This window comes from Lynx canadensis, chromosome C1 (genome assembly GCF_007474595.2).
Source record: "Lynx canadensis isolate LIC74 chromosome C1, mLynCan4.pri.v2, whole genome shotgun sequence".
In the NCBI taxonomy this organism is placed as follows: domain Eukaryota; kingdom Metazoa; phylum Chordata; class Mammalia; order Carnivora; family Felidae; genus Lynx; species Lynx canadensis.
The window spans coordinates 78,728,885-78,755,388 of record NC_044310.1 but is presented as its reverse complement, the minus strand read 5'-3'; the positions used below and the strand labels follow the sequence as shown (position 1 = coordinate 78,755,388).

At 35.7% G+C, this 26,504-nt stretch overlaps 1 protein-coding gene across 2 annotated transcripts in view; it reads right to left on the bottom strand.

The window, feature by feature from the left end:
* The window catches only part of CCDC18 (coiled-coil domain containing 18), a 115,798-nt gene that overhangs the window by 37,355 nt on the left and 51,939 nt on the right, over positions 1–26,504 (bottom strand). For both annotated transcript variants that reach the window (XM_030326761.1, XM_030326762.2), the window contains exons 17-22: positions 23,614–23,730; positions 17,562–17,729; positions 15,265–15,407; positions 10,196–10,359; positions 9,519–9,732; positions 2,487–2,586 (exon numbers count right to left, since the gene is read on the bottom strand). In XM_030326761.1, coding sequence (XP_030182621.1) covers positions 2,487–2,586; positions 9,519–9,732; positions 10,196–10,359; positions 15,265–15,407; positions 17,562–17,729; positions 23,614–23,730 — 906 coding nt within the window. The remainder of the gene's footprint in view (positions 1–2,486; positions 2,587–9,518; positions 9,733–10,195; positions 10,360–15,264; positions 15,408–17,561; positions 17,730–23,613; positions 23,731–26,504) is intronic.

Below are 26,504 nucleotides of genomic sequence, written 5' to 3'. Positions count from 1 at the left end.
GGATATTCATTCTCACTAATGCTTTTCACTATTGTTCTAGCAGTCCTAGCTAATGCAGTAAGATAAGAAAAAGAAATAAAAGATTTATATATATTAGCAAGGAATATAAAACTGTGTTTGTTTATAGACGACATAATCATCTAGGGAGAAAATCTGAAAGATTTGACAAAAAAATTCCTAGAACCAATAAGTGATTATAGCAGGGTTGTAGGATATAAGGAATACACAAAAGTCAATCACTTTCCTATTTGCTAGCAATGAACAAGAGGAATGTGAAACTAAAAACATAATATGATTTACATTAACACCCCCAAAAATAAAATACTTAGGTATAAATCTAGCAAAATATATACAAGGTCTATTAAGAGAAAACTACAAAACTCCAATGAAAGAAATCAAAGAATTAAATAAATAGACAGTCCATGTTCATGGATAGGAAGACTCAATATTGTCAAGATTCAAGATGTCAGTTCTTCGCAACTAAATCTATATATTCAGGGCAATTCCAATAAAAATTCTACCAAGTTATTTTGAAGATACTGACAAACTGATTCTAAAGCTTACATGGAGAGTAAACAGATCCCAAATATCCAACATAATATCAAAGAAGAACAAAGCTGGAAGACTGACATTACCTGACTTCACGACACTATAAATAAACAGTCTGTGGTACTAGCAAAAAAACAAGTGAATAGATAATCATACAGAATAAAGTCCAGAAACTAACTCACATAAATATGTTAACTGATCTTTGACAAAGGAGCAAAGCCAATACAATGGAGAAAAGATAGTCTTTTCAACAAATGGTGCTGGAATAACTGGACAACCACATGGAAAAAATAAATAAATCTAGACCACACCATTCACAAAAATTAATTCAAAATGGATCACAGACCTAAATGTAATCTGCAAAACTATAAAAATTCTAAAAGATAACATAGGGGAAAACCTAGATGACCTTGGGTTTGGTGATGATTTTTAATATATGAAATCAATGGCACAATTCATGAATGAAGCAATTAATCAGCTGGACTTCACTAAAATTTAAAAGTTCTGCTGTGAAAACCAATGCAAAAGATTGTGAACAAAAGCCACAATTATCAAGGACTAATATTCAAAATATACAAAGAACTCTTAAAATTCAACAATAAGAGAACTCAATTAAAAAATGGGACAAAGACCATAACAGACACCTCACCAAAGAAGATATACAAATAGAAAATAAGCACAGGAAAATATCCTCTACATCATATGTCATCTGAGAAATCTAAATTAATAAGGAGATACCACCACACACCTATTAGAATGGCCAAAATCCAAAACACTGACACAAAATGCTAGCAACAGGAATTGACGTTCATTGCTGATAACAATGCAAAATGGTACAAGCCACTTCAGAGCACAGTTTGGAAGTGTCTTATAAAACTAAACACACTCACCATATGGTCCATCAATCACACCCCTTGGTAATTACCAAAAGGAGTTGAAAACTTATGTCCATACAAAAACCTGCACACAGATGTTTATGGCAGCTTTATTTGTAATTGTCAAAACTTGAAAGCAACCATGTCTTTCAGTAGGAAAGACATTCAGTGAATGGATAAGTAAACTATAGTACATATCTAGACAATGGAATATTATTCAGTGCTAAAAGCAATGAGCTATCAAGCAATGAAAAGCTGTGGAGGAACCTTAAATATTACTAGGTGAAAGAAGCCAATATGAAAAGACTATGTACTCTATGATTTCAACTATATGACTGGAAAAGGCAAAATGATGGAGACAATAAAAAGATCAGTGGCTGCTAGGGTCAGGGGAAGAGTAGGAAAGATGACTAGAGCACAGAGGATTTTTAGGGCAGTGAAAATATGCTGGATGATACCATAATGATGGATACATGTCATTAAACATTTGTACAAACCCATAGAATGTACAACACCAATAGTGAACTCTAATATAAATTATGGAGCTTGGGTAATTATAACGTGTATGTTCATCAACTATAACAAATGTACCATTCAGGTGGGGAATGTTGATAATGGGGAAGGCTGTGAATTTATGGAAGCAAGGGATATATGGGAAATCTCTGTGCCTTCTGCTCAATTTTCATTGTGAACCTGTAACTGTTCTAAGAAACAAAGTCTTAAAAAAAGATGTTAAATAATGCCCTTTGAATATTTTTGTTTCTCCAACAAACACTAGCTGAGCAAGTAACTCCTTTAATCACATGTTCTTCTGATATGCAGCAATGTAAGAGATCAAAAGGTTTGGATACTAAGCTAATCCTCATTCTCAAAAAACTACTTCTATAAAAAAAGCAAGATGAAGAAAGAAGGATGACATTTTCCAATTTTAAAAATATTAATGTGCATAGAAAAACATATACGCTTAAAAATGTCTATTTTACCAAAAAGTGGTAACCTCTGAAACCCTGTGTGATTGTACTGTAACAGAAAATTTCATCAAATATAATTAAGAAAACCAACTTGAGCTGCTCTTTGCTTTAGTTCCCAATTTCTCTCCTTAAGTGCCTGGTCCATTTCAAGGAGTTCTTGCTTTTTATCTTCAATCTCCATCTTGCATTCTCTGCAATTTATCAAAGGAAAAAGATCAAAGCAAATAGTAGGAATATTATAGTTTTAAAAAATTAAGTCAATTGGGTTAACATTTCCTCTAAGTGACAAGTAATAAAATATATGCAATTATTTCTGATTGAAAGGGCTCAAATTAAAGAAATAATGTATAAAGAAAATGGTTGATATCAATACAATTACTTTTATTTTATTTTATTTTTTTTTAATTTTTTTTTCAACGTTTATTTATTTTTGGGACAGAGAGAGACAGAGCATGAATGGGGGAGGGGCAGAGAGAGAGGGAGACACAGAATCGGAAACAGGCTCCAGGCTCTGAGCCATCAGCCCAAAGCCTGACGCGGGGCTCGAACTCACGGACCGCGAGATCGTGACCTGGCTGAAGTCGGACGCTCAACCGACTGCGCCACCCAGGCGCCCCTCAATACAATTACTTTTAATAGAGTATCCTCAAAAGGCAAAAGTTAACTAAAATACTACTATTGTAGACAAATGAAGCTAAATGTTAAAGTACTCCCAGGGTGCAAGACTGAATCGGTATTAAGAATTTTAAAAATATGTCCATATTTTTCATTTATAGATCAAGGGAGCATTTGAAAGTCTTTTCTATATAATAGCTGTGAGTTTATTACAATTGAATGAGGCATTTATCTTGTGGTTGGTATCTCTGATATCCACAACTCAGTTTAGAAATACTTTTAATAAATTCTACCTCTCCTAAAACCTTATTTTTAATTTTATATTATAAATACTTACTACTGATACAACTTTAAGACTGCTACCACTCAGATCAGAGAATGCGAAGAATTTCTTTTTAATTTTTTTTAACATTTATTTATTTTTGAGAGAGAGAGAGAGAGAGTGAGCAGGGGAGGGGCAGAGACAGAGGGAGACAGAGAAACCGAAGCAGGCTCTAGGCTCTGTCAGCACAGAGCCCAATGCAGGGCTTGAACTCACAAACCCTGAGATCATGACCCGAGCCAAAGTCGGAGGCCCAACTGACTGAGCCACCCAGGTGCCCCAAAGAATTTTAATCTGGAACTCTATGTTCTGATAGGACAAAAGCTAAAAATGTTGATCTTGAAAATCATCATATGGTTTTCCAGTCTTAAATATAAACAATACTGAATAAAAGTACTGATTTTAAAAGCAGATTCAAAACTTCTTTAATGAGCCATTTACTATTCTCTTAAAAGTCTCAAGAGTTATGAAATATAAGGCTACATTAAGTTATTATGAAATAAATTCTAAAGATAATGCTGTTGTGTAAGTGAATAGGTGAGCTTCCAAAAATTCAGCTATTCGTTAAAATTTAAGATTTCATGGGGCACATGGGTGGCTTAGTTGGTTAAGCGTCCAACTCTTGGTTTCAGCTCAGGTCATGATCTCATGATTTGTGGGTTCGAGTCCTGTGTTGGGCTCTGCACTGGCAGAGTGCAGCCTGCTTGGGTTTCTGTGTCTCCCTCTTTCTCTGCCTCTCTCCTGCCTGTACACATACTCACTCTCTCTCTCTCCCTCTCAAAATAAATAAATAAAACTTAAAAAAAAAAGAGAGATTTCATTTTTACTTTTTTAATTCATTTATTCATGTTACCATTTAGCAAATATTTACAGGAAGCTTCCTATGTATCAAGGCTCTATGTACGGTGAATTTAATAGTCAACAAGGTAGATGTCCTTCATCACATGGAGTATACATACTAATAGGTCAGGAAAGAAGACAGAGTATAAATAATGAACAACAAGAAAAATGTAAAGTGCTATGTCAGAGCACTAAATACAGTGATGTGATAGTGACTGGGTGGCTACTTGAGAGTAAGTGGTCAGAGAAGGGCCCTCTGAGGTAATGTGAAGGGCAAGAAGTTGGCCATTCAACCATTATTTCAGGCCAAAGAAACAGCTACAGCAAAGTCATAAGGTAGGAAATATGTACCATTTTAAGTACAACAAGAAGGCCAGGAGCAAGGGGAACAGTATGAAATGAGGCCAGAGAAATAGGCAAGAACCTTATCATGTAGGGCTTTGTATTCCATGATAAGGAGCTTGGATTTTTTTGTTTAAACTGTTGTAAAATACATATAAGATTTACCATTTTAAAATACAGCATCCCTTCTTGATAAAAACCCTCAAGAAAGCAGGGATAGAGGATCACACCTCAAGATCATAAAAGCCATATGTGAAAGACCCGCTGCTAATATCATCCTCAATGGGCAAAAGCTGAGAGTTTTCCCCCTAATGTCAGGAACAGGACAGGGATGTCCATTCTCATCACTGTTATTCAACGTAGTATCGGAAGTCTTAGCCTCAGCAATCAGACAACACAAAGATATAAAAGGCATCCAAACGGGCCAGGAGGAGGTCAAACTTTCACTCTTCGCAGATGACATGATACTCTTTATGGAAAACTGAAAAGATTCCACCAAAAAACTGCTAGAACTGATCCACGAATTCAGCAAAGTGGTAAGATATAAAATCAATGTACAGTAATTGGTTACATTCCTATATACCAATAATTAATGAAGTAACAAAAAGAGAAATCAAGGAATTGATCCCATTTATAACCGCACCAAAAAGTATAAAATACCTAGGAATAAACATAACCAAAGAGGTTAAAAATCTATTCACTGAAAACTATAGAAAGCTTATGAAAGAAATTGAAGAAGACACAAAAAAATGAAAAAATATTCCATGCTCACGGATTGGAAGAACAAACATTGTTAAAATGTCGATACTACCCAAAGCAATCTAGTTATTCAATGCAATCCCTATCAAAATAACACCAGCATTCTTCACAGAACGAGAACAAACAACCCTGAAATTTATATGGAACCAGAAAAGACCTCGAATAGCCAAAGCAATCTTGAAAAAGAAAACCAAAGCTGGAGGCATCACAATCTCGGACTTCAAGACGTATTACAAAGCTGTAATCATCAAGACAGTTTGGTACTGGCACAAAACCAGACAGTCAGATCAATGGAACAGAACAGAGAACCCAGAAATGGACCCACAAACATATGGCCAACTAATCTTTAACAAAGCAGGAAAGAATATCCAGTGGAATAAAGACAGTCTCTTCAGCAAGCGGTGCTGGGAAAACTGGATAGCGACATGCAGAAAAATGAACCTGGACCACTTTCTTACACCATACACAAAAATAAACTCAAAATGGATGAAAGACCTAAATGTAAGACAGGAAGCCATCAAAATCCTCAAGAAGAAAGCAGGCAAAAACTTCTTTGACCTTGGACGCAGCAACTTCTTACTCAATACATCTCCGGAGGCAAGGGAGACAAAAGCAAAAATGAACTATTGGGACCTCATCAAAATAAAAAGCTTCTGCATAGTGAAGGAAACAATCAGCAAAACTAAAAGGCAACCGAATGAATGGGAGAAGATATTTGCAAACAACATATCAGATAAAGGATTAGCATCCAAAATCTATAAAGAACTTATCTAACTCAACACCCAAAAAACAAATAATCCAGTAAAGAAATGGGCAAAAGACATGAATAGACACTTCTTCAAAGAAGACATCTAGGGGCGCCTGGGTGGCGCAGTCGGTTAAGCGTCCGACTTCAGCCAGGTCACGATCTCGCGGTCCGTGAGTTCGAGCCCCGCGTCGGGCTCTGGGCTGATGGCTCAGAGCCTGGAGCCTGTTTCCGATTCTGTGTCTCCCTCTCTCTCTGCCCCTCCCTCGTTCATGCTCTGTCTCTCTCTGTCCCAAAAATAAATAAATGTTGAAAAAAAAAATTAAAAAAAAAAAAAAAAAAGAAGACATCTAGATGGCTAACCGACACATGAAAAAATCCTCAATATCACTCATCATCAGGGAAATACAAATCAAAACCACGAGACAGCACCTCACACCTGTCAGAATGGCTAAAATTAACAACTCAGGCAACAACAGATATTGGCGAGGATGCTGAAAAAGAGCATCTCTTTTGCACTGCTGATGGGAATGCAAAGTGGTGCAGCCACTCTGGAAAACACTATGGAGGCTCCTCAAAATTTAAAAATAGAACTACCCTACGACCCAGCAATTGCACTACTAGGTCTCTACCCAAGGGATTCAGGTGTGCTGTTTCAAAGGGGAACATGCACCCTAATGTTTATAGTAGTACTATCGACAATAGCCAAAGCATAGAAAGAGCCCAAATGCCCATCAACAGATGAATGGATAAAGAAGATGTGGTATATGTATACAATGGAGTATTACTTGGCAATCAAAAAGAATGAAATCTTGCCATTTGCAGCTACGTGGGTGGAACTAGAGGGTATTATGCCAAGCAAAATTAGAGAAAGACAAATATCATATGACTTCACTCATATGAGGACTTTAAGATACCAAACAGATGAACATAAGGGAAGGGAAGCAAAAATAATATAAAAACATGGAGGGGGACAAAACATAAAAGACTCTTAAATATAGAGAACAGACAGAGGGTTGCTGGAAGGGTTGTGGGAGGGGGGATGGGCTAAATGGGTAAGGGGTATTAAGGAATCTACTCCTGAAATCATTGTTGCACTATATGCTAACTAACTGGGATGTAAATTAAACAATAAATAAATTAATTTAAAAAAAGATTTACTATTTTAGCCACTTTAAAGTGTATAGTTCAGTTATACTAAGTAAATTCACAATGTTGTGTAACCATCACCACTGTCTATTTCCAGTACTTGTTCATCACTCCAAATGCAAATCTAATACTCATCTGCAGTTACTTACCAGTGTCCTACCCCTAGTTCTAACAACCATTAATCTGCTTTCTATCCTTAGGGATTTTCTAATTCTGGATATTCCATATAAATGGAATTAGACAACATGTGTCTGGTTTATTTCAAGGTTCAAGATGAACCTGTTTTCAAGGTTCATCTCTGTTGTAACACACATCAGTACTTTATTCCCTTTCATGGCTGAATAATATTCCCTATATGGATATATCTATCACATTATTCATCCATTCAACTACTGAAGGATATTTGGGTTATTTCCACTTAGCAGCTATTGTGAATAGAGCTTCTATGAACATTGGTGCACAATTATTTTGAACATCTGTTTTTAATTCTTTTGGGGTATAACTAGGAGTGGGATTAATGATTTATATGGTAATTCTATGTTCAACTTATTGTGGAATTGCCAAATTGTTCTCCACAGGCACTGTACCATTTTAGTTTCCAACAGCAATGTATGAGGTTCCAATTTCTCTAAATACTTGCTAAGTAACACTTATTATGTTCGGTTTTGTTTTGTTTTTGTTTGTTTTTATCATGGTCATTAGAGTGGGTGTGAAGCAGCATCTCACTGTAGTTTTGATTTACATTTCCCAAGGAGCATGGATTTTATTCTGAATATGTTGGGAAGCCATTAGAAATATTTAAATAGGGAAAGCAATTTAGTTGAGAAGCAATATAATCTGATTTATGTTTTAAATAATAAACTTAAATCCATTTCTATTGTTTTAAATCATAAACTTAAATGGATTGGGGGAGTGTCAGGAATTTAAGTTGGGAGACCATCAGGGAAGCCACAGCAACAGACCAGGTGAGAGATGATAGTTTGTGCTAAGGTGGTAACAGAAAAGAGGCCAAGAAATCAATGGATTTCAAAATATGTTTTAGAAATAAAGTTGATATGAATTCCTAATAGACTGCATGGGGAAAAAAATAGAGGCAAAGAGAGAGGAATAATCTTACAGATTTCTTACTTGAGCAATTGCTTGATTCTTAGATGGAAGATGAACAGAGTTATGAAGAAAAAAAGAGTTCTGTTTTGGCCAAGTTTACGATGCCCCTTAAAAAAACATTTGAGTGGAGGTAACAAGTCATAGATATTTAAATCTAGAGTTTAGGGAAGAGATCAGCACTAGGGTTTGGAAGTCTGACACACAGTATTTAAAGCTGTATGAAATTTCCTAAGAGTGATTTTGTGGATAGAAAAGAAAAGGGGGCCCTGCACTGAGTAACAGGATACATCTAAGTTCCTAGGTCATCTTGCTGCTCTCTATCCTGTCATCCCACTTTTCACAATGTGATTTGTAATTCTATTTTCCTTTCCAGAATCTATTTCCCACACCTTGGTTCTGGTTTGGTTCTCCACTCCCACTCACCATAGATGTGTGCTGGAACAGTATTTTATGCTACTACTGTTAATCCAAGAACCCAGATTTTAGAGTTGGTCAGACTTGTGTTTAACACCCTTTTCTGGAACTCATTATCCAGACTGTATTTTACTTAATTCTCCCAAGCCTCAGTTTTCTCAAGTGCAAATAGGTGGTAATATGTGTATAATAAGTTTGTTGTAAAGAAATGAGTAAGGTCATAAAAGAAGTCCCTTGCATGATTCTGGCACAAAATAAGGGCTTAATACAAATAAAACATTGTTTTGTTTTTCCTTAATTTTTTTTAACGTTTATTTATTTTTGAGATAGGGAGAGAGACAGAGCGTGAGCAGGGGAGGGGCAGAGAGACAGAGATGAAGACACAGAATCTGAAGCAGGCTCCAGGCTCTGAGCTGTTAAGCACAGAGTCCAACGTGGGGCTTGAACTCACGAGCTATGAGATCATGACTTGAACTGAAGTTGGATGCTTAACCAACTGAGCCACCCAGGTGCCCCCAAAGAAAATATTGTTATTAATATTATTTTGCTACTAACCACTGCTGTACACTGGTCCAATAATTTTTTACCACTATTTAATATAGGAGAGGGTCAGAACAAAATGGTCCAAAGACCAAGGATGGAAATACTAGTCAAGAGGAATGGCTGAATTACTTAGATGGAGCATGGGACAGGCTGAATAGGATGAGCCAAAGGCAGGTGAGAACTTTAGACATTTATAATTAAACAAACTTTACTGTATGATGCAAGGAGTTAGAGTAACAAAGTGAAACACTTGTAATTGTGCTATCATTTCTTACTATTTAACTCACCGAAGTTCAGCTGTGAGATCCTTTATAGTAGTGTATTTCTCCTCTAATGATAATTGAGCCTTCTGTAGTACATCTCTCAATTCCTGAAGTTGTCTTAAAGTGCTTTTTAATTCTCCATGAGCATTTTGTAGTTCAGACTCTAATGCTTCCCGTTTCTGCAAAGCCTCTGTTAGTTCAGTTTCAGTGTGGTGCTGTAATTTTTCTAACTCCTTCACTGTTAAGAGGAAAGACAAATTTTAGAACTATATATAAGCCATTTGTTATAAAAATTTGTAAATAATTACAATTAAGAATATACAATTTTAGGGGCGCCTGGGTGGCGCAGTCGGTTAAGCGTCCGACTTCAGCCAGGTCACGATCTCGCGGTCCGTGAGTTCGAGCCCCGCGTCGGGCTCTGGGCTGATGGCTCAGAGCCTGGAGCCTGTTTCTGATTCTGTGTCTCCCTCTCTCTCTGCCCCTCCCCCGTTCATGCTCTGTCTCTCTCTGTCCCAAAAATAAATAAACGTTGAAAAAAAAAAATTAAAAAAAAAAAGAATATACAATTTTATTCATCTACAAGAGGCAGAATACTGACCACTCATTGTTCCTTCCAGTCCCACTATCCCAAATTTTCACTTTATTCCACTTCTTTAAATATAAACAAACAGGCAGCTAAGCTCAGCTAACCTGTTGCTTACCTGAATTTGTCTTCTTATCTAGTTCTGTCTTTGTCTGTTCTAAGATCATGTCTAACTGAGAGAGGTGCATTGCTTTATTTTCTCCATCTCGTTTTAGGTACATTATTTCTTTTTCCATTTTAGATAGTTCTTCTTTGTACTGATCCATCTCAAGTTTTACTTGCCTAATTAAAAACAAAAAATGAAACAAGTAATAAATGATCATTTGGAAAGCTGCATAACTGAAACCAATTGACTTGTCTCTGACTGAACAAAATCTTCAAGTTATATAAGGACAAATATCAGCAAAACATCTATCTAGTCACAATCTTAGGTCACATATTACTAAAAATGCTCCAACTAGAAATTTGTAATTCTGCCCCAGTTATGTACCACTAAATACGACTGTATTACCTGGTACTATTTAGCAAGACAAGGCTTCTTTCCAATCTAACTACAGTTAGCTTGTGTAACGCTCTGTATATGCTGAGAACCTCCATGGATAGGTGTCTCATTCATCTGGAATTTTTGTTACTGCAACACAGAAAATAAGGAAGCCAACCCATCAAAATATTCACCATAATGACCATATTAGTCATAGGAGAACCAAGTCACTCACTTTTATTCAGAGTTTTATTATTTTATGTTATCTTTTTTAGGGACTAGAGATTCTCAGACTAATACAACATTCTTGCTTTACAGATGAGGAAACTGGAAGGTTAGTGAATTGTCTGGGATAAGACAAATAGTTATTAATAGTGAGAGAATCAGGTTTACTAACTTTCCGTCAGTCCTGAGCTTATTCCAACATGGAAGCTCTTCTACCTACAGACAAATCAACACAGTGAGAAAAATTTTTAAGTCCATATTTTGCTCATTCTAAAATGATATTCACTCATTAAAAAACTGTTGATGCCGTCCTCAATGGTGGGCAGAACTGACGCTCCTTTAATCAACATTTTTTGTTGGGTGTTTAGGTCTTTGATATTTTGTAAATTGAGTTTGCAAACAAGAACATTTCTTTTGTAAATGCAACTTAGACAAATTTGGATTTGTTCAAAGGGTTTTTAGCCTGATGTCTGTGAGTAAACTTAAGGAAAACTATAAAACTCCTGAAACAATATGTAAAATTACATATACATATGTTTATCTGTATATAGAAAATAATTCATAGCTTTATCATATCCTCAAATATGTCCATGGTCCAAAAAGTTAAGGAGCTGATTAGATAAGTGCATAATTACCCGTTTTCATATCTAAAATTTCAGGTAAGTGATATTTAGCTCAACTAATTCATTTCTTATATTAGAGGAGATATAAAACATAATTAGAAAATAATAATTGAAAGAGGTTGGCATATAGTACCAAGAGTGAGAGCTTGTCAGCAAAGAAGTTGGGGGAAAATTATATTAAAAAAATACAAGAACTCGGGGCGCCTGGGTGGCTCAGTCGGTTGAGCGACCGACTGCAGCTCAGGTCATATCTCACGGTTTGTGAGTTCGAGCCCCGCGTCTGGCTCTGTGCTGACAGCTCGGAGCCCGGAACCTGCTTCGGATTCTGTGTCTCCCTCTCTCTCTGCCCCTCCCCGACTCACGCTCTGTCTCTCTCTGTCTCAGAAATAAATAAACATTAAAAAAAAAAAATACAAGAACCCAAAAAGCACAGTAGTCTATAGACATTTAGTAAGAAACAGAACTCTATATTCTTCAAGATTTTGTTGAGGTGCTACTATATTTCAGCATGGTATAATAATTGATGTATGCAACAATAACCCTGAGATACCCAGAGAAGTTAAAAATGACAAGAAAATATATATTTTGGAAAATTTCTACCAAAAAGTGTTTTTTGTTTTGTTTTAAAGTTTCAGTAGTTGGTGAAGATAAATTCCACTCCTATTTATTTATCAACACCTACTCATTCTTCCTTGATGCTAGGTGAATGAGGGATTAGTATAATATAATAAATATTTAAGGGTTAAAAAATTTTAATTATAGGGGCGCCTGAGTGGCTCAGTCAGTTAAGCATCCAACTTTGGCTCAGCTCATGATCTCACAGTCTGTGAGTTCGAGCACCACATCAGGCTGTCTGCATGCAGCTTGCTTAGGATCCTGTGTCCCCCACTCAGTCTGCCCCTCCCCTGCTTGTGCTCTCTCACTCTTTCTCTCTCAAATATAAAAACATTAAAAATTTTTAATTATAAATAATCCAATACTAAAAAGTTTTCTCTTTCAAAATTTTACAACAGGCTTTGAAATCTACCAGTTTTTCCAGAAATACTTCACCTTCTTGATTGAAAGCAATCAAGTCTGAGACTGGAAATAGACTTTGTATATTAAATTTTTTTTTTCAACGTTTATTTATTTTTGGGACAGAGAGAGACAGAGCATGAACGGGAGAGGGGCAGAGAGAGAAGGAGACACAGAATCGGAAACAGGCTCCAGGCTCTGAGCCATCAGCCCAGAGCCTGATGCGGGGCTCGAACTCCCGGACTGCGAGATCGTGACCTGGTTGAAGTCGGACGCTTAACCGACTGCGCCACCCAGGCGCCCCTAGACTTTGTATATTAAAGTTCTATAAATTGTAGCTCCAGAAGTGAAAGAAACAAGTGGTACCAGAGAAAACAAAACCCTAAACCCTTCTCTTCCATGAGAAGAAGATATCATGGAGCTAGGGTATTTCTTTCTTATAAAGTTTAATCATTTTGCTCATAAGTTTCCTATGAGTATTTAGGATTTACTTTTCTTACTAAATGTGCCTATTAGCTATAATCAAGAGGTTTTGTCTAAAAGCCAAAGGGTGAGGGTAAGAATAGGAACAAGAAATTGCTTCAATTTTCTCATTGAAAGAGAAAGCAAGATCATCAGTGAGGGCAGGGATTGGTAAGGGGTTGTTGAGAATTTTGAAAGAAAATAACTAAGTGTGTTCTACAAAGTCAGTAATGTTTTGATTGCCAGGCAGCATGTCCCTTGAAATTATGAATTTAAAGTAAGATTGGTCAGCGTGCTTATATTTTTCTCCAGTTTCTGTAAAGATGCAAGCATGGAGTAGTGTGAGTTGGAACAACTTAACGGTATATAGACAAAGGAGTGAGAGGTAAGAGTTGCAAGCAGATGCAAATCATTGATTCTAATGACCTAACTTGAATTTAAGCTGGGTAGAGAAAGGAGAGGACATCAGGGAATGAGACAGTGGTGGAACTGATGAATTAGAGATCTTGTGTAGATCAAAGAATCATTGAATTTGGGGTATTAAAGGGAATGAGGTGATAATATAGGTATAGATGCCTAATATCCCAATCATGGAAAAACTGCAGATAATGGAAATGACAAGATCTAGAGTAAATCATGTGAGCGAGTGGCTGAGGTATGATAGAGCTCAAGATCATTAGAGGAGAGGAATTTTTAAAATGAGATGCTAATGTGTCAGAAGGATCAGCTAATAGATATTGAAATCATCAAGAATAATGACACAATTGGTGTTGGAGGGAGCAACAATACATCAGGTGGCCTATAGGTGTCAGCGACAGTGAGGGATAATATCGTCTGGTGACCAGAGGTTTACAGAGTTGGTATACTATTCCATATCTCAACCCTGTGGTATAGGAACTGTAGGAACTATTGGAACTTTAGAGGGTTGCAGGACAAGAAACAAGGTCCTCAGGGAAGAGTCATATTTCTGTTAAAGCAAAGAAATGGGAAATACAGAGAATGTTTTTCAGGATGGACTGTGAGTTTCAGAGGACAAGGAGAAGTCTCTCAGAAATTGGGATAAGTTGAGAGAAGGAAACAGTATACATGGTGAAGTTTTGGGAATTAGTATGAGATGACTGTTGACCTGGAAATACACAGCTTCTTGTGGTGTGTAGCATAAGCAAGGATAAAGTTATGATGTAACTATTCAAGTAGACGCTGGTGGTGAGGCTATTTTGTGGGTAGACACCAATCAATGGAAGAAAGAAAGTCTGAAACTGTGATCTTAGTCTTAAACAAAGGGCAATTCTCTTGACCCTGCTGAGAGAGTTGACATCTAGAAAAGCAAGTTGCAGGGCGCCTGGATGGCTCAGTTGGTTGAGTGTCTGACTTAGCTCAGGTCATGATCTTGCAGTCTGTGAGTTCGAGCCCCGCGTTGGGCTCTGTGCTGACAGCTTGGAGCCTGGAGCCTGCTTCTGATTCTGTGTCTCCCTCTCTCTCTGCCCCACCCCTGCTCACTCTGTCTCCTTCTGCCTCAGAAATAAACATTTAAAAAAAAATTGAAAGAAAGAAAGAAAGAAAGAAAGAAAGAAAGAAAGAAAGAAAGAAAAGAAAGAAAGAAAAGCAAGTTGCTGCTCAATGCACAAAGGCCTGATCTTTACTTCTGTCAGTGGGGGAGAGGGAACCTGGGGACATGGCGTTTTAGTTCAAGTGGCTAAGTTAATTCTTGAGTCCTGTTGGTAGCATGGCAGGTTAATTATGAGTGTATTATTGATTATGTAAACTCTTATTGACAAAGTAGAAGAGGTCTGGGGAAGCTGGGGAATGCTTTCAGCTCATGGGTCCCTTTCTTAATCAATTAACTATTGATTCCTAGGCCTGGTTCAGCCAAATTAAATCGGAATCCTTAGAGGTGAGACGTAGGCATCAGTACTTTTTAAAGCTCCTCAGATAATTTTAAAGTTCAGTCAAGGTTCAGAACTACTGTTGTATTTACTGTGTCCCAGAAACAATTAGATCCTGTGAAAGTTTTCAGTGAGTACATCTTTGCCTACAACTTTCAATAGTATTCACAATTTAATACAACACAACAGTTGTTGAGTGCCTATGAGATGTACTGAACTATGCTAATTGCTGTAGGGATGACCCTGAAATAAACCAGAAATTATCCAGTCCTTAAGGAACTTATAATACAACAGGAGGATAAAGAATAGTAAACTGTGGTACAAAAGAAGCATAAAGAAGGATATAAAGGTACAAACAAAATGCTACAGGAACACAGGCTGTGAAGAAATTAAATCCTTAAGCAAAAGCTTCACTGAACATTATCTGATATTGAAATTCAGATAACTACCGATGTTGAAACAGGGAGAGAAAGAAAAACTAACATATTCATTTTACCTGGCAGTACCAGTAAGCTCAATGACTTTTTGCCTTTTCAAATCGGCTTCATGCGTGGCTGCTTCACATTTCTCCTCCATTTTTCTCAACTTTTCAGCTGAACTTTCCCTTTGTTTTTGAAGCTCTTGTTCCAGTTTTGATACCTTGTAAAGCAATTTTCATTAAGTATTTTAAGTTCAGTCACAGCTTAACATTCTTTGGAAGAAAAATATATATATATTTTTTTTTTTTAATTTTTTTTTTCAACGTTTATTTATTTTTGGGACAGAGAGAGACAGAGCATGAACGGGGGAGGGGCAGAGAGAGAGGGAGACACAGGCTCGGAAACAGGCTCCAGGCTCCGAGCCATCAGCCCAGAGCCCGAAGCGGGGCTCGAACTCACGGACCGCGAGATCGTGACCTGGCTGAAGTCGGATGCTTAACCGACTGCGCCACCCAGGCGCCCCAGAAAAATATATATTTATATAAATATGTGGTCTGGCCTATACTTCAGTTTCAAGATGTATTATAAAACTCAAAGTACACACCAGGAAATAATGTTCTGGAAATAAAAAAGCAAAACTAAACTTTGTATATTAAAGATATTTCATTCATATTACATATTTATAGAAGTAGTCACATCATAACACTAAAATAGGATTTATAAGAATTGAACAAAATAATGGTTAATTTTCCTCTTTTCATTATCCCTATTTGAAATGTTTCTTCTCTTGTCAAACTATGTTGCTTTCCTTCTTCACAAATTGGCTCATTTAGTGAAAGATTTCTAGATTCTCAACTGCCATCAAACGTTATCACTTGAATTTGCTTCTATTCATTATTTCTTATGTTCCCCTACAGTGAAGGAGGTATTCTTCCTCCTATATAACTCAAATTGCTTCACTGGTGTTCTGGAATCACTTTCTTAGGAAACTATCCACTTTCTCAGGAACTCATACTATTGACTATCTCTGCTCTCTCCTCTGGGCTTCTTTGTATTAGCATTTAAACACGTTCAAGACATTCCCATCACACAAAAAAAATATCCTTCAGGGGCACCTGGGTGGCTCAGTCAGTTAAGCTTTCAACTCTTGATTTTGACTCAGGTCATGATCTCACAGTTCATGAGTTCAAGCCCCACACTAGGCTCTGCACTGACAGCCCAGATTCTGTCTCCCTCTCTGTCCTTCCCCCACTTGCTCTCTATCTCTCAAAATAAATAAAAATAAACTTTTAAAAATTTAAAAAAACTATCCTTCATATCTCTACCTCCCTCCAACTACCACTGCTCTTTCTTTCTTCCTCTTCAAAGCCCAATTTCTCAGTTTTCCATGCTTACTGTATCATCTTCTCATTTCTCATTCATTCCTCAACCTGAAGAAATCATTTTTTTTTCAACCCAAAGCAATCTAGCCATTCTACAGAAACCGTGCAATGTCACTAATAACATCCATGTTGGTAATTCCAGTAGACATTTCTCAACCATTATTTTATTTGATCTTGATTTCAACGGCCCATGACACCAATTATCATTCCTTATTTCATGAAATACTTACTTTGGTTTCTATGTACCATATCTCACAGAGATCTATCTAAGTCAATCTTCTCACCCATCATTCTGTATTTTCTCCCTAATTAATTTCAGCCACTCCATGTTTTCAAAGAACATTTACAAAACTGCTCTTCAAATTAATATCTGGCTAATGATTTTAATATCCTCTCGGCTCTTCTAAAACCTCTCACCAAATAACTAAATACAAATTCTAAGTCATTAATATCCACACTTCCAACTCAAGTTCCAAGAATAAAATTAAAATAGTAGCCAGGTAAAAAGTAAAGGGAACCATTGAAAACCCACCCACTCTCTGTTTTATTAAATAGCCCACTCATAAGCAGAAAGAATCTAAAGATGAGTAATAATCTGAAAGGATCCAACATGGAATCTATGCATAGTGGAACATGAGTGAAAGGTAGAAAGAGAATACTTTATACAGTGGAAAATTTACTCCAAATACTAGAGAAATTTTTAGATTTTTTAGAAATTTAGATCACATGTCTTGATCCAAAAACAAGATTGAATAAAGAAGTCTAAATTATAACTAAGTTCTCTGGATGGCAAAAATGTGCCTATGCTATTAGAGATGCAGGTCAGAATACACAGAAATAGAACTTTATTCATCTTACAATATTAATACAGAATATTTCTTATAATATGAAATCCTTGACGTAAATAGCAACCAATAAAACAAAAAAGCTATTATCAATTTTTAAAATTTATACTTTATACAAGTAAAACCATTTTGGCCAATAATATATACCTGTTTTTCAAGTTTAGTTTGAATGTCTTCTAGCTCTCCATTTCTAATTGTCTCTTGTTGTAACATTTGCTGCTGCTGCTGAAGAGTATGCTGTAGAATAACATTCTGCTCAGCAGTCTCTTGAAGACTGTGATTTTTTATCTTTAGTTCTTTTTGTAAACAATATACCTAACAAATATATACATTTCTCATTAAAATGACATGTTTCAAATAGAAAGCAATATAATGTCAAAGCTGTGTTCCTTATTATCTTCACTTGTCATGTGGGACAATTATATTTAAGTTTGTTATATGGAAGGGCAGGTTCATTTTTCTGATGGGAGGATGTTAGAAGGGCCTGCTTATAGAGCCGGCTCTTGGCTGGTATCTGGGAATGTGGCTTTTGAAACATTCCCTAAGTGATGAGATTGTTTTGCTTGGCTGTAGCACTGAATCATGCTTTCCTCCTGGGAGTTCGTAATTTTAATACTTGTGACTGTCCTAGGTGACCAGCCCCCCATAAAAAAAACCCTGAACTTTAAGTCACAAACAGGCTTCTCTGGGCAGAAACACTGCCCACATATTACCATATTTCACTGCTACAGAAAGGAACATGTTTTATGTGATCCCTCCCAGAGAAGGCAGAGAACACAGAAAGGTATGGATTTTTCCATACTCTGTCTGATGAATCTTTTCTCCTTACTGATAATAAACTATAGCCATAAAAGACCTGCATAAATGTTAGGTGCTATTTATTTATTGTATTATCGTTGCTACTATTGCTGTTGTTTGTAAAATGGTATCTCAGCAAAGCACTCAAATATTCATGCTCCAAAAAATACACAAGGAAATGACAGTATCAATTAAGAAATTGTATTCATTTACTCCACATATTTAGGACTTGAATATGCTGGTCCCTAAAACTGCTTTAAAAGATACCTTTAAAATTATCTGGAAGTACCTATTAAGAAAGGAAAAAAAAATTGCTTTGTCCTAGTAATCCAAATCCAATAAATATGCCAAATTATTTTTAAAATCATACTAATAATACAGCATATTTTAATATGTATTTTATAATATTCCTTACCTGTTCTCAAAAGTAAGAGGTTTAATAAATGATTTATCAATCTGATTTCAAATGATGCAACCATTTAATATCATAATTTAAAAGACAGTAGCAAATACAATATTTTGCAAAATGAAATTAAGTGAAAAAAATAGAATTACGTTTCATTGACATAATTATGAAAAACATGCAAGTAACTAGAAAACTGAAAACTTAAGTATTAGAAAGTAGATTGTAGGTAAACCTTTAAAAGATTTCTTATTGTTGCTTACCCAAAACTATTTTTAACATGAAGGAAAATAAAAACCATTCCTTTAAAGCAAAAAAATCTTTCCAGTAAGTATTCCAGAAGAAACGAATTTTAAACTTCTAAGAAATAGCGGAGGAAAACAATGATTTGGTCCTTTTTTCTAATTATCCAGCAATTGAACATTCAGCAGCATGATGAAGGGCTTAGGGGCCAAATATTCTTTGTTCATGATAAGAAACTCTTAAATGTCACATTTCTTCATTATCTAATGATACTGTAAACTTGGAGAACCTTATGCAACTAACTAATTTCTTATTCTGTTATTATAGTTCTTTTTTATGATAATCTACTTAATTTTGTCTGTATGAAAATAATTTATTTAGGGCAAACATGTATCAGTATCACCTGTTTGTTTTACTTGCTAGCTCCCGAGAAAACTACAGATCACATTTAGTGCAGTAGTTTATTTTCTATAGAACTGATTTGCCTGCAAGAGAAGTTTAAATAGTATTTTTTCTAACACATCCTGTCTTAGACTTCTTTTTCTGGTCAGAGAAAAAAGTGGACAAGATGTTAAGATAAGACAAAGGTAAGATAAGACAAAACAGAAGAAAAGAAGGTAAATCTTTTTTTTTTTCAACGTTTATTTATTTTTGGGACAGAGAGAGACAGAGCATGAACGGGGGAGGGGCAGAGAGAGAGGGAGACACAGAATCGGAAACAGGCTCCAGGCTCTGAGCCATCAGCCCAGAGCCTGACGCGGGGCTCGAACTCACGGACCGGGAGATCGTGACCTGGCTGAAGTCGGACGCTTAACCGACTGCGCCACCCAGGCGCCCCGAAAAGAAGGTAAATCTTAACCAAAACGCCAAGAAAGCCATACCACATAATAACAATAAAAATTTATTTCAGTAATCTGGCCACTGGAAAAATAATTTCAATTAAAAATATTGAATATCTGTTAGTTTTATCACAAATATCAATTCACAAAAATCAACCTGCATCTACCCAACTTAAAGTGGCATTTTATTGTACTACCCTTTAATTTGCATTTGACTTTAAAATATAAGAAATAGTTTTTCATTATATTTTCTGCTACATTATGATATTCGGAGAATCAAGTATTCCTAAAGGATTCACTATTTTATAACTGGGGGCAAGAAGAAAGTAGAATTTATACTATAAAATCTACTTTACAATGAATTTTATCTAGATTAATCTATATCCAAAGGAAAAACACTCACAATTATTACTTAAAAATAAAACATAACCCAGGGGCGCCTGGGTGGCTCAGTAGGTTCAGCTTCCAACTTAGGCTCAGGTCGTAATCTCATGGTTTGTGAGTTCAGTCCCCCCATTGGGTGGTGCTCTCTGTTGTCAATGCAGACCCCACTCTAGATCCTCTTTTCCTCTCTCTCTGCCTCTTGTCCACTCACGCTCTCTCTCAAAAACAGATAATTTAAAAAAATAAATAAAACATAACCCAGAAAAGTTACTGATATGATATGATGATGCCAAATCCTCAAAATTTAAGTGCATCAATATGAGTAAAAATATCAATAAAATAACTGATTTTATTTGAAGAAATGCTATATGCAAAAATGTTTAGACTTACATCTGTTTTGTGTTTACTTTCTCCTATCATATTAACAGTGTAATTCTGCATCAACACATATTTTTACCACTTTGTAAAGCATTTTAATATGGAATTAAAATCTTTTCAAAATGATTTAGAACCCCAAATTACTATTATTTTAATCATAAATGTACTTACTTCAATATCTGGAATATAGTATATACCTGAGACAAAAATCTCAGAGGAATTTTTATTATCTTTCTGTGGTGGATAATCAACATTTAGTTTTTACAACTGGCTAACTTCTTCTCAATATGCTCTAGAGCCACTCAATTATTCAGCTAGTGTGTGATTTAAAGATTACTGATTTAATCTGATTAAAAAGATCTAAAAGATTAAAACACCTTTATAACATCACTATTATTAACAGAATGGATGTACTGTGAACCAAATCCAATTTTCTAAAACCTAGCTATATATGATGAAAATCTCACAATTCTGATAAATTACAGTTGACTCTTGAACAATATGAGTTTGAACTGCATAGGTCCACTTATGCAGCTGTTTTACAGTAAGTTCTGCAAATATATTTTCTCTTTCTTATGATTTTCTTAATCACATTTTCTTTTCTCTATCCTACTTTACTGTAAGAATACAGTATATAATACATATAACATAGAAAATCTGTGTTAATCCCATGTTTATGCTATGGTAAGGCTTCTGGTCAACAGTAGGCTATTTGTAGTTAAGTTTTTGGGAAGTCAAAGGTTATATGGGGATCTTCAACTACATGGAGGGGGGATCAGTGCCTCTAACCTCTGCGTTGTTCAAGGACAACACACTGTAATATTAACTACAATGACATTAAAATTTGCTCTAAAGACAAATAACTCAAAAGTAAATAAATGTATGGGGTGGTACTTGAAAAAAACAAAGTAAATAGTAATTGGATTTTTTCCATGTTTTTTATCAGAAGGACTGAACGATAACCTGTTAAGTAAGCCAATTCATGTGCACTGAGGTAATTAATTCAGCAGCAATAAAAGGTGAAAATCTTTCTAACTTACTTACTTATTCCCTAGTATAGTTGTACATATTTTACTACTTCTGATTTCTAATTCAGTTTGGAGCCTAGGTTTATATCGCCAGTCATTTTGAAAATAATTCTGTTCATTTTAGATAACTGTCTATTATCCACCCTACTCACTGATTCGGTTTCTGAGAACACAAAGTCTAAAGCTCAACAAATCCCCTTGTTACAAACACTGCCTGTCTCCAGATTCCATCTCTGTCAAGTCCATTTACACTGAAGTATAATGAAGGCTATCGAATAAATGTCTAAATAATGTTTTAAAGAAGTTCACAGTAAAATAAAAATAACATTTCTATTTTAAGAAGTCAAAGTATCTATAGTTTAGGCAATTCAAATTCCATATACTGCAGTGGAGAAATACATGCCTGTCTGTCAAAGATGCTATAAAAGCCTTCATGGAGGGGCATGGAAGGAAGAAGGCAGGACCATATAAAATATGAAGATTTCCTTTTTTAACCTCTAAACTTATATAATTATGTGATACACCTAAGTGTGGAGTGCTGGTCAACTATATACCTGTTTTTAGATCTGTGTCTGCTTTCCCCCTGCTCTGCTCCATGTTTTGCAGGACATTCCCCTCTGGGTAATAGAAACATTTAGCCAATGTGAGGAACCTCTAGCAGTTCTCTTCCTCTACAGTCTCAGCTTCAACTAGACAGACTCCTTCTTTGTGGCCCTAGCTCACTAGGCAGTCCTACTTCTGTACTATAGTCCACCATTTCTGCCTGATATTCCTCTATCCCTGATGATGGTAGTAGGTCCTTTCTCTTTTCTTTTTAAATTTTTTTAAATGTTTACTTATTTTAGAGAGCGAGACGGAGAGAGAAAGAGGGAGGGAGGGAGAGAGATGAGCATGAGCAGGGGAGGGGTGGATAGAGAAGGAGATACAGAATCTGAAGCAAGCCCCAGGCTCTGGGCTGTCAGTGCAGAGCCTGACACGGGGGCTCGAACTCATGAACTGTGAGATCATGACCCAAGCTGAAGTCAGACGCTTAATGCTTAACTGACTGAGCCACCAAGGCGCCCCATAGTAGGTCCTTTCTTATGATAATCTCTGAGTCACTTTACCATGCTTTGTTTGCTTCTCCCCTCTTCCATGATATATGTATCTAATTCTCTGCATAAAATTCTATTTTAATGATATACAAAGGATTCTGTTTTTCTGGCTGAAACTGGCTGAATATATTCTAGTCAACTTTGATGAGAATTTGTTGGGGACGATTATGAACATGAATTTAAGGTTTAAAGCTTATCTTTAATTTATATTTTAAAATATAACTTATTTTAAATTTGTATTATAAATTCTAACAAAGAAATAAATGAATTCTTCACTAAGATTATCCCCTTGAGCAAACATTTAGTGAGTACATATTATGTTGAAAGCAAAGTGGTAGACACTGAGGATATAGAGATGAATAAGATAACTTGAATCATCTATCCAGTATCTTAAAAACTCATCTCAATAGAGAAAGTCGAATTTCTAAACCTAATTCTTAACCCTTTAGACAACCAGAAGTAGCAAAATCAAAATGAAAGAAAATTTGAAGAATTTTATACTTCTAAATCTAAAATAATATTCTAAAGTTAATCATTTTAATCTGTGATATTAATAATAATTTAATCTTGTGATTCCCTAAAAATAGATAAAAGAATCAGCATTTTAAGGTGTCATATTTTGTGTTGCAGTGAATTGTTTGTTTCATAAAGAATATAAAATTGGGGGCGCCTGGGTAGCTCAGTCGGTTAAGCGTCCGACTTCAGCTCAGGTCACGATCTCGCGATCCATGAGTTCGAGCCCCGCGTCAGGCTCTGGGCTGATGGCTCAGAGCCTGGAGCCTGCTTCCGATTCTGTGTCTCCCTCTCTTTCTGCCCTTCCCCCGTTCATGCTCTGTCTCTCTCTGTCCCCAAAATAAATAAACATTAAAAAAAAAAATTAAAAAAAAAAAAAAGAATGTAAAATTGGGATTTACATTTTAATGGAAAGATTTTTTCATCAGCTACATAAAGACATACTTTTAAACAATCTTAAAAATATCTCAAAAAGAAATCACTTGGAAAATATGCTATTTAACAAAAATGTTAATTTACCTCTTCAGATTTCTTCTTTAGCTGTTTTTCAAACTTTTCCTTATTTCCTTCCAATTGATTCAAATGCAAGGCAAGTTCTTCCTTACACATTTCTAGTGCTGAATCTAGTTGTCTGACCTAAGCAGGAAAAAAGCAAAAAAAAAAAAAAAAAGGAAAAGGAAAGTCAACTAATATTAATATTAATGAGTGTTTATTATGTGCTCAATATTTTACAGATTTATCTCCTCATGTTACCTAACTGCTTCAAACAGTGAATACACAGTCCAGCTTGGAATACAAAATGCTATCACAGAAAAGATTTATGTAGAAAACTAATTTTTCATTACAAATTAGGAAACCAGAGACTGGAATCCTGAAGAACATACAGAACATGAACAAGTAAAGAAGGGCATTCCAGGAAGAGGGAATATTTTCAGAGACAAGACAATGAAAGGAAATGGTGCGAAGTTGGTAGTTTAGGGTATGAAGAGAATCAATTTATGGGAGATTAGATTGGAAAGACAGACTGGGGCCAATTGTCAAAAACCTGTAAGCCAAACACCCTAAAATATTTACCTAAAAAGGTAAGCAATATTTAAGCCTATTCTTTAAGCTCCTTTGATCAAGAAAAATAGTAAAATGAGCATACACTGGTGTACTGTGCTAATAATGCATTGGTGTGAATATTCTGAATATACTGAAGTCACTAAGAAATAAAAATGCTTTTGTTAGCTAGGGAAAAAAAAGAAACTTAGGAGATGGCTGCATTTGCTCTAAATCTGAAAATATTTTCAAAAAGGCAGCAATGTAACTTAGTTCAAGCGTTGACACAGCTGCAGATGCTTTACACTGCCTTCAAGAGCAAATGGGCAAAGAGCAACTGACTTTCAATAATTTTTTTTCACAAAAAATTAGTTCAAGGGCCACAATTTGCACATGTGCTCCACAGCCCATCTGTCGATAAGATTCTTCTTTTGCTCCTTTCTTGGTGTAATTTTGAGCTTCTCAGGAGTGTTTTCTTTCCCCTCTAATGCCAACAGCATTCTTGTAAGTCATCTTGAAGGTGTAAAAATAATCTTAAGAAAAAGAGAAAAATGCCTCTTCTGGCAGATACTATTTATTCTACATCATGAAATTATCCTCACAACTCTTATTTCTAAATAGAGAATCTTGAAAGACAGTTTTTGAAGATTGTCCCTATAGCCTGTGAATATAACCATTAATAGCTAAAAAGTTTATAATTTTGAAAGATTATCCTTGTAAACAAATTGTTGCCCTAGTAATAATTTTTAAATTAACATTTGTTTTATGAAAGGTATAAATACTTATCACTTTTCTTTCTCAAGCATGAGAATGAGCACTGGTACTTGTATCATCTCCCATATGCAGAGAAAAAATAAAATCTATGACTCTGCAAGAATATCATACCTGATAATTAACAGTGTAAAAACTAATTCTGGCAAGATTGATCACTAGATGTTAAAACCATTGGTTATAAGGTTGTTGAGGAACAGGACATTCATACTGCCTGAAAGAATCACCCCACATTTTGTTTATTAATTATATAGGAAAAAAATGTGTCCTTAACATGGTGAGATCTGGCAATAATTAGCTTAAAAAACATGTCAGTATTGTCAATGCCAATAATGGGGTGGTCTGACATGTGCTTCCAGATGGGAAGCAATAGAAGAGCACAATATAACTCATGTGGTATTCTAGCTGACCTACACTTTTCAGAAGATTCAGTATCAGGAAGAATAGAAGGAGTAAGTGAGTTTAAGGAAATCTAAAGTGCCAGACGTAACATGTAATTATAATTGAATCCTAGATTGGAAAAAGAAAAAGAACAAGCTGAAGTAGTGTTTCTCAAGGTTTTAATGGGCATACAAATCACCTGGGCACCCTACTCAAATACAGATTAAGATTCAGTAGAAGGGCCAGGATTAGGGTAAGACAGGACACATGTGTTCAAAATTTAAGGAGGCACTAACTCTCAGGGTCATGCCAAGCACCGGCCCTCCACTTACATAACCCTGAGAGTAAGCATCTCGTTAAGTTGTGCACCAGAAGCAACTCACTTGCTTCACCTTAGTCCCAATTCTGTTCAGGAGGTCTGGGGCACAGATGAAATTCTGTTCACAAGTTCCTAGGTGATGTTGATGCTGCTGGTCCATAGACCATGCTTTGAGTAGAAGGCTATAAAGAACAATTTTAAATAATCAGAAAAATTTCAGTACAGACTATGTGTTGAATGATGTTGCTGATTAATTTTTACTTTCTCTGGTATGTAAAAGTGCTGTACAGATGTAGGAGAAAGTTTCTGCTCAGAGGAGATGCAAGTTTAAATATTAAGGTGGAAGAGGGAGAGAGAGGATCTGAAACAGGCCCTGTGATGACAGCATACAGCCAAATGTGGGGCTCAAACCCACAAACCACCAGATCACAACCTGAGCTGAAGTCGGATGCTCAACCGACTAAGCCACCCAGGCGCCCCTCTAGTCTAACTTTCTTAAACAAAAGCAGCTAAGTTCTTTTTTTGTTGTTTATTTTTTTCCAGTTCTGACTTTCCTTGGGAAAAAAAAAAAAAAAATTCCAGAGTGGAATATAAAAGCAATCAAGAGAAAACAAATAAACAAAATCCCTAAATCTAATAAGCACCTTCTCAATTTTTTATTTAACAGCAGGTAACATAATTGCTTTAATTTATTGGTTTCTTGTTACCTATTCAGAATTTTCCCATCAATCTTCTAGTTCTCATTAATCATACTTTCATAGGTGATATAACTTTAAATTGATTCTTATAACTTTCCTACACTACAGGTAGAAAATTCATAATTCTATGATTTCATTAGTTATCTTTGTATTTCCTTTGTTAACAGTTGGATTGATTGCATTTTTCAAGAATTTACTGA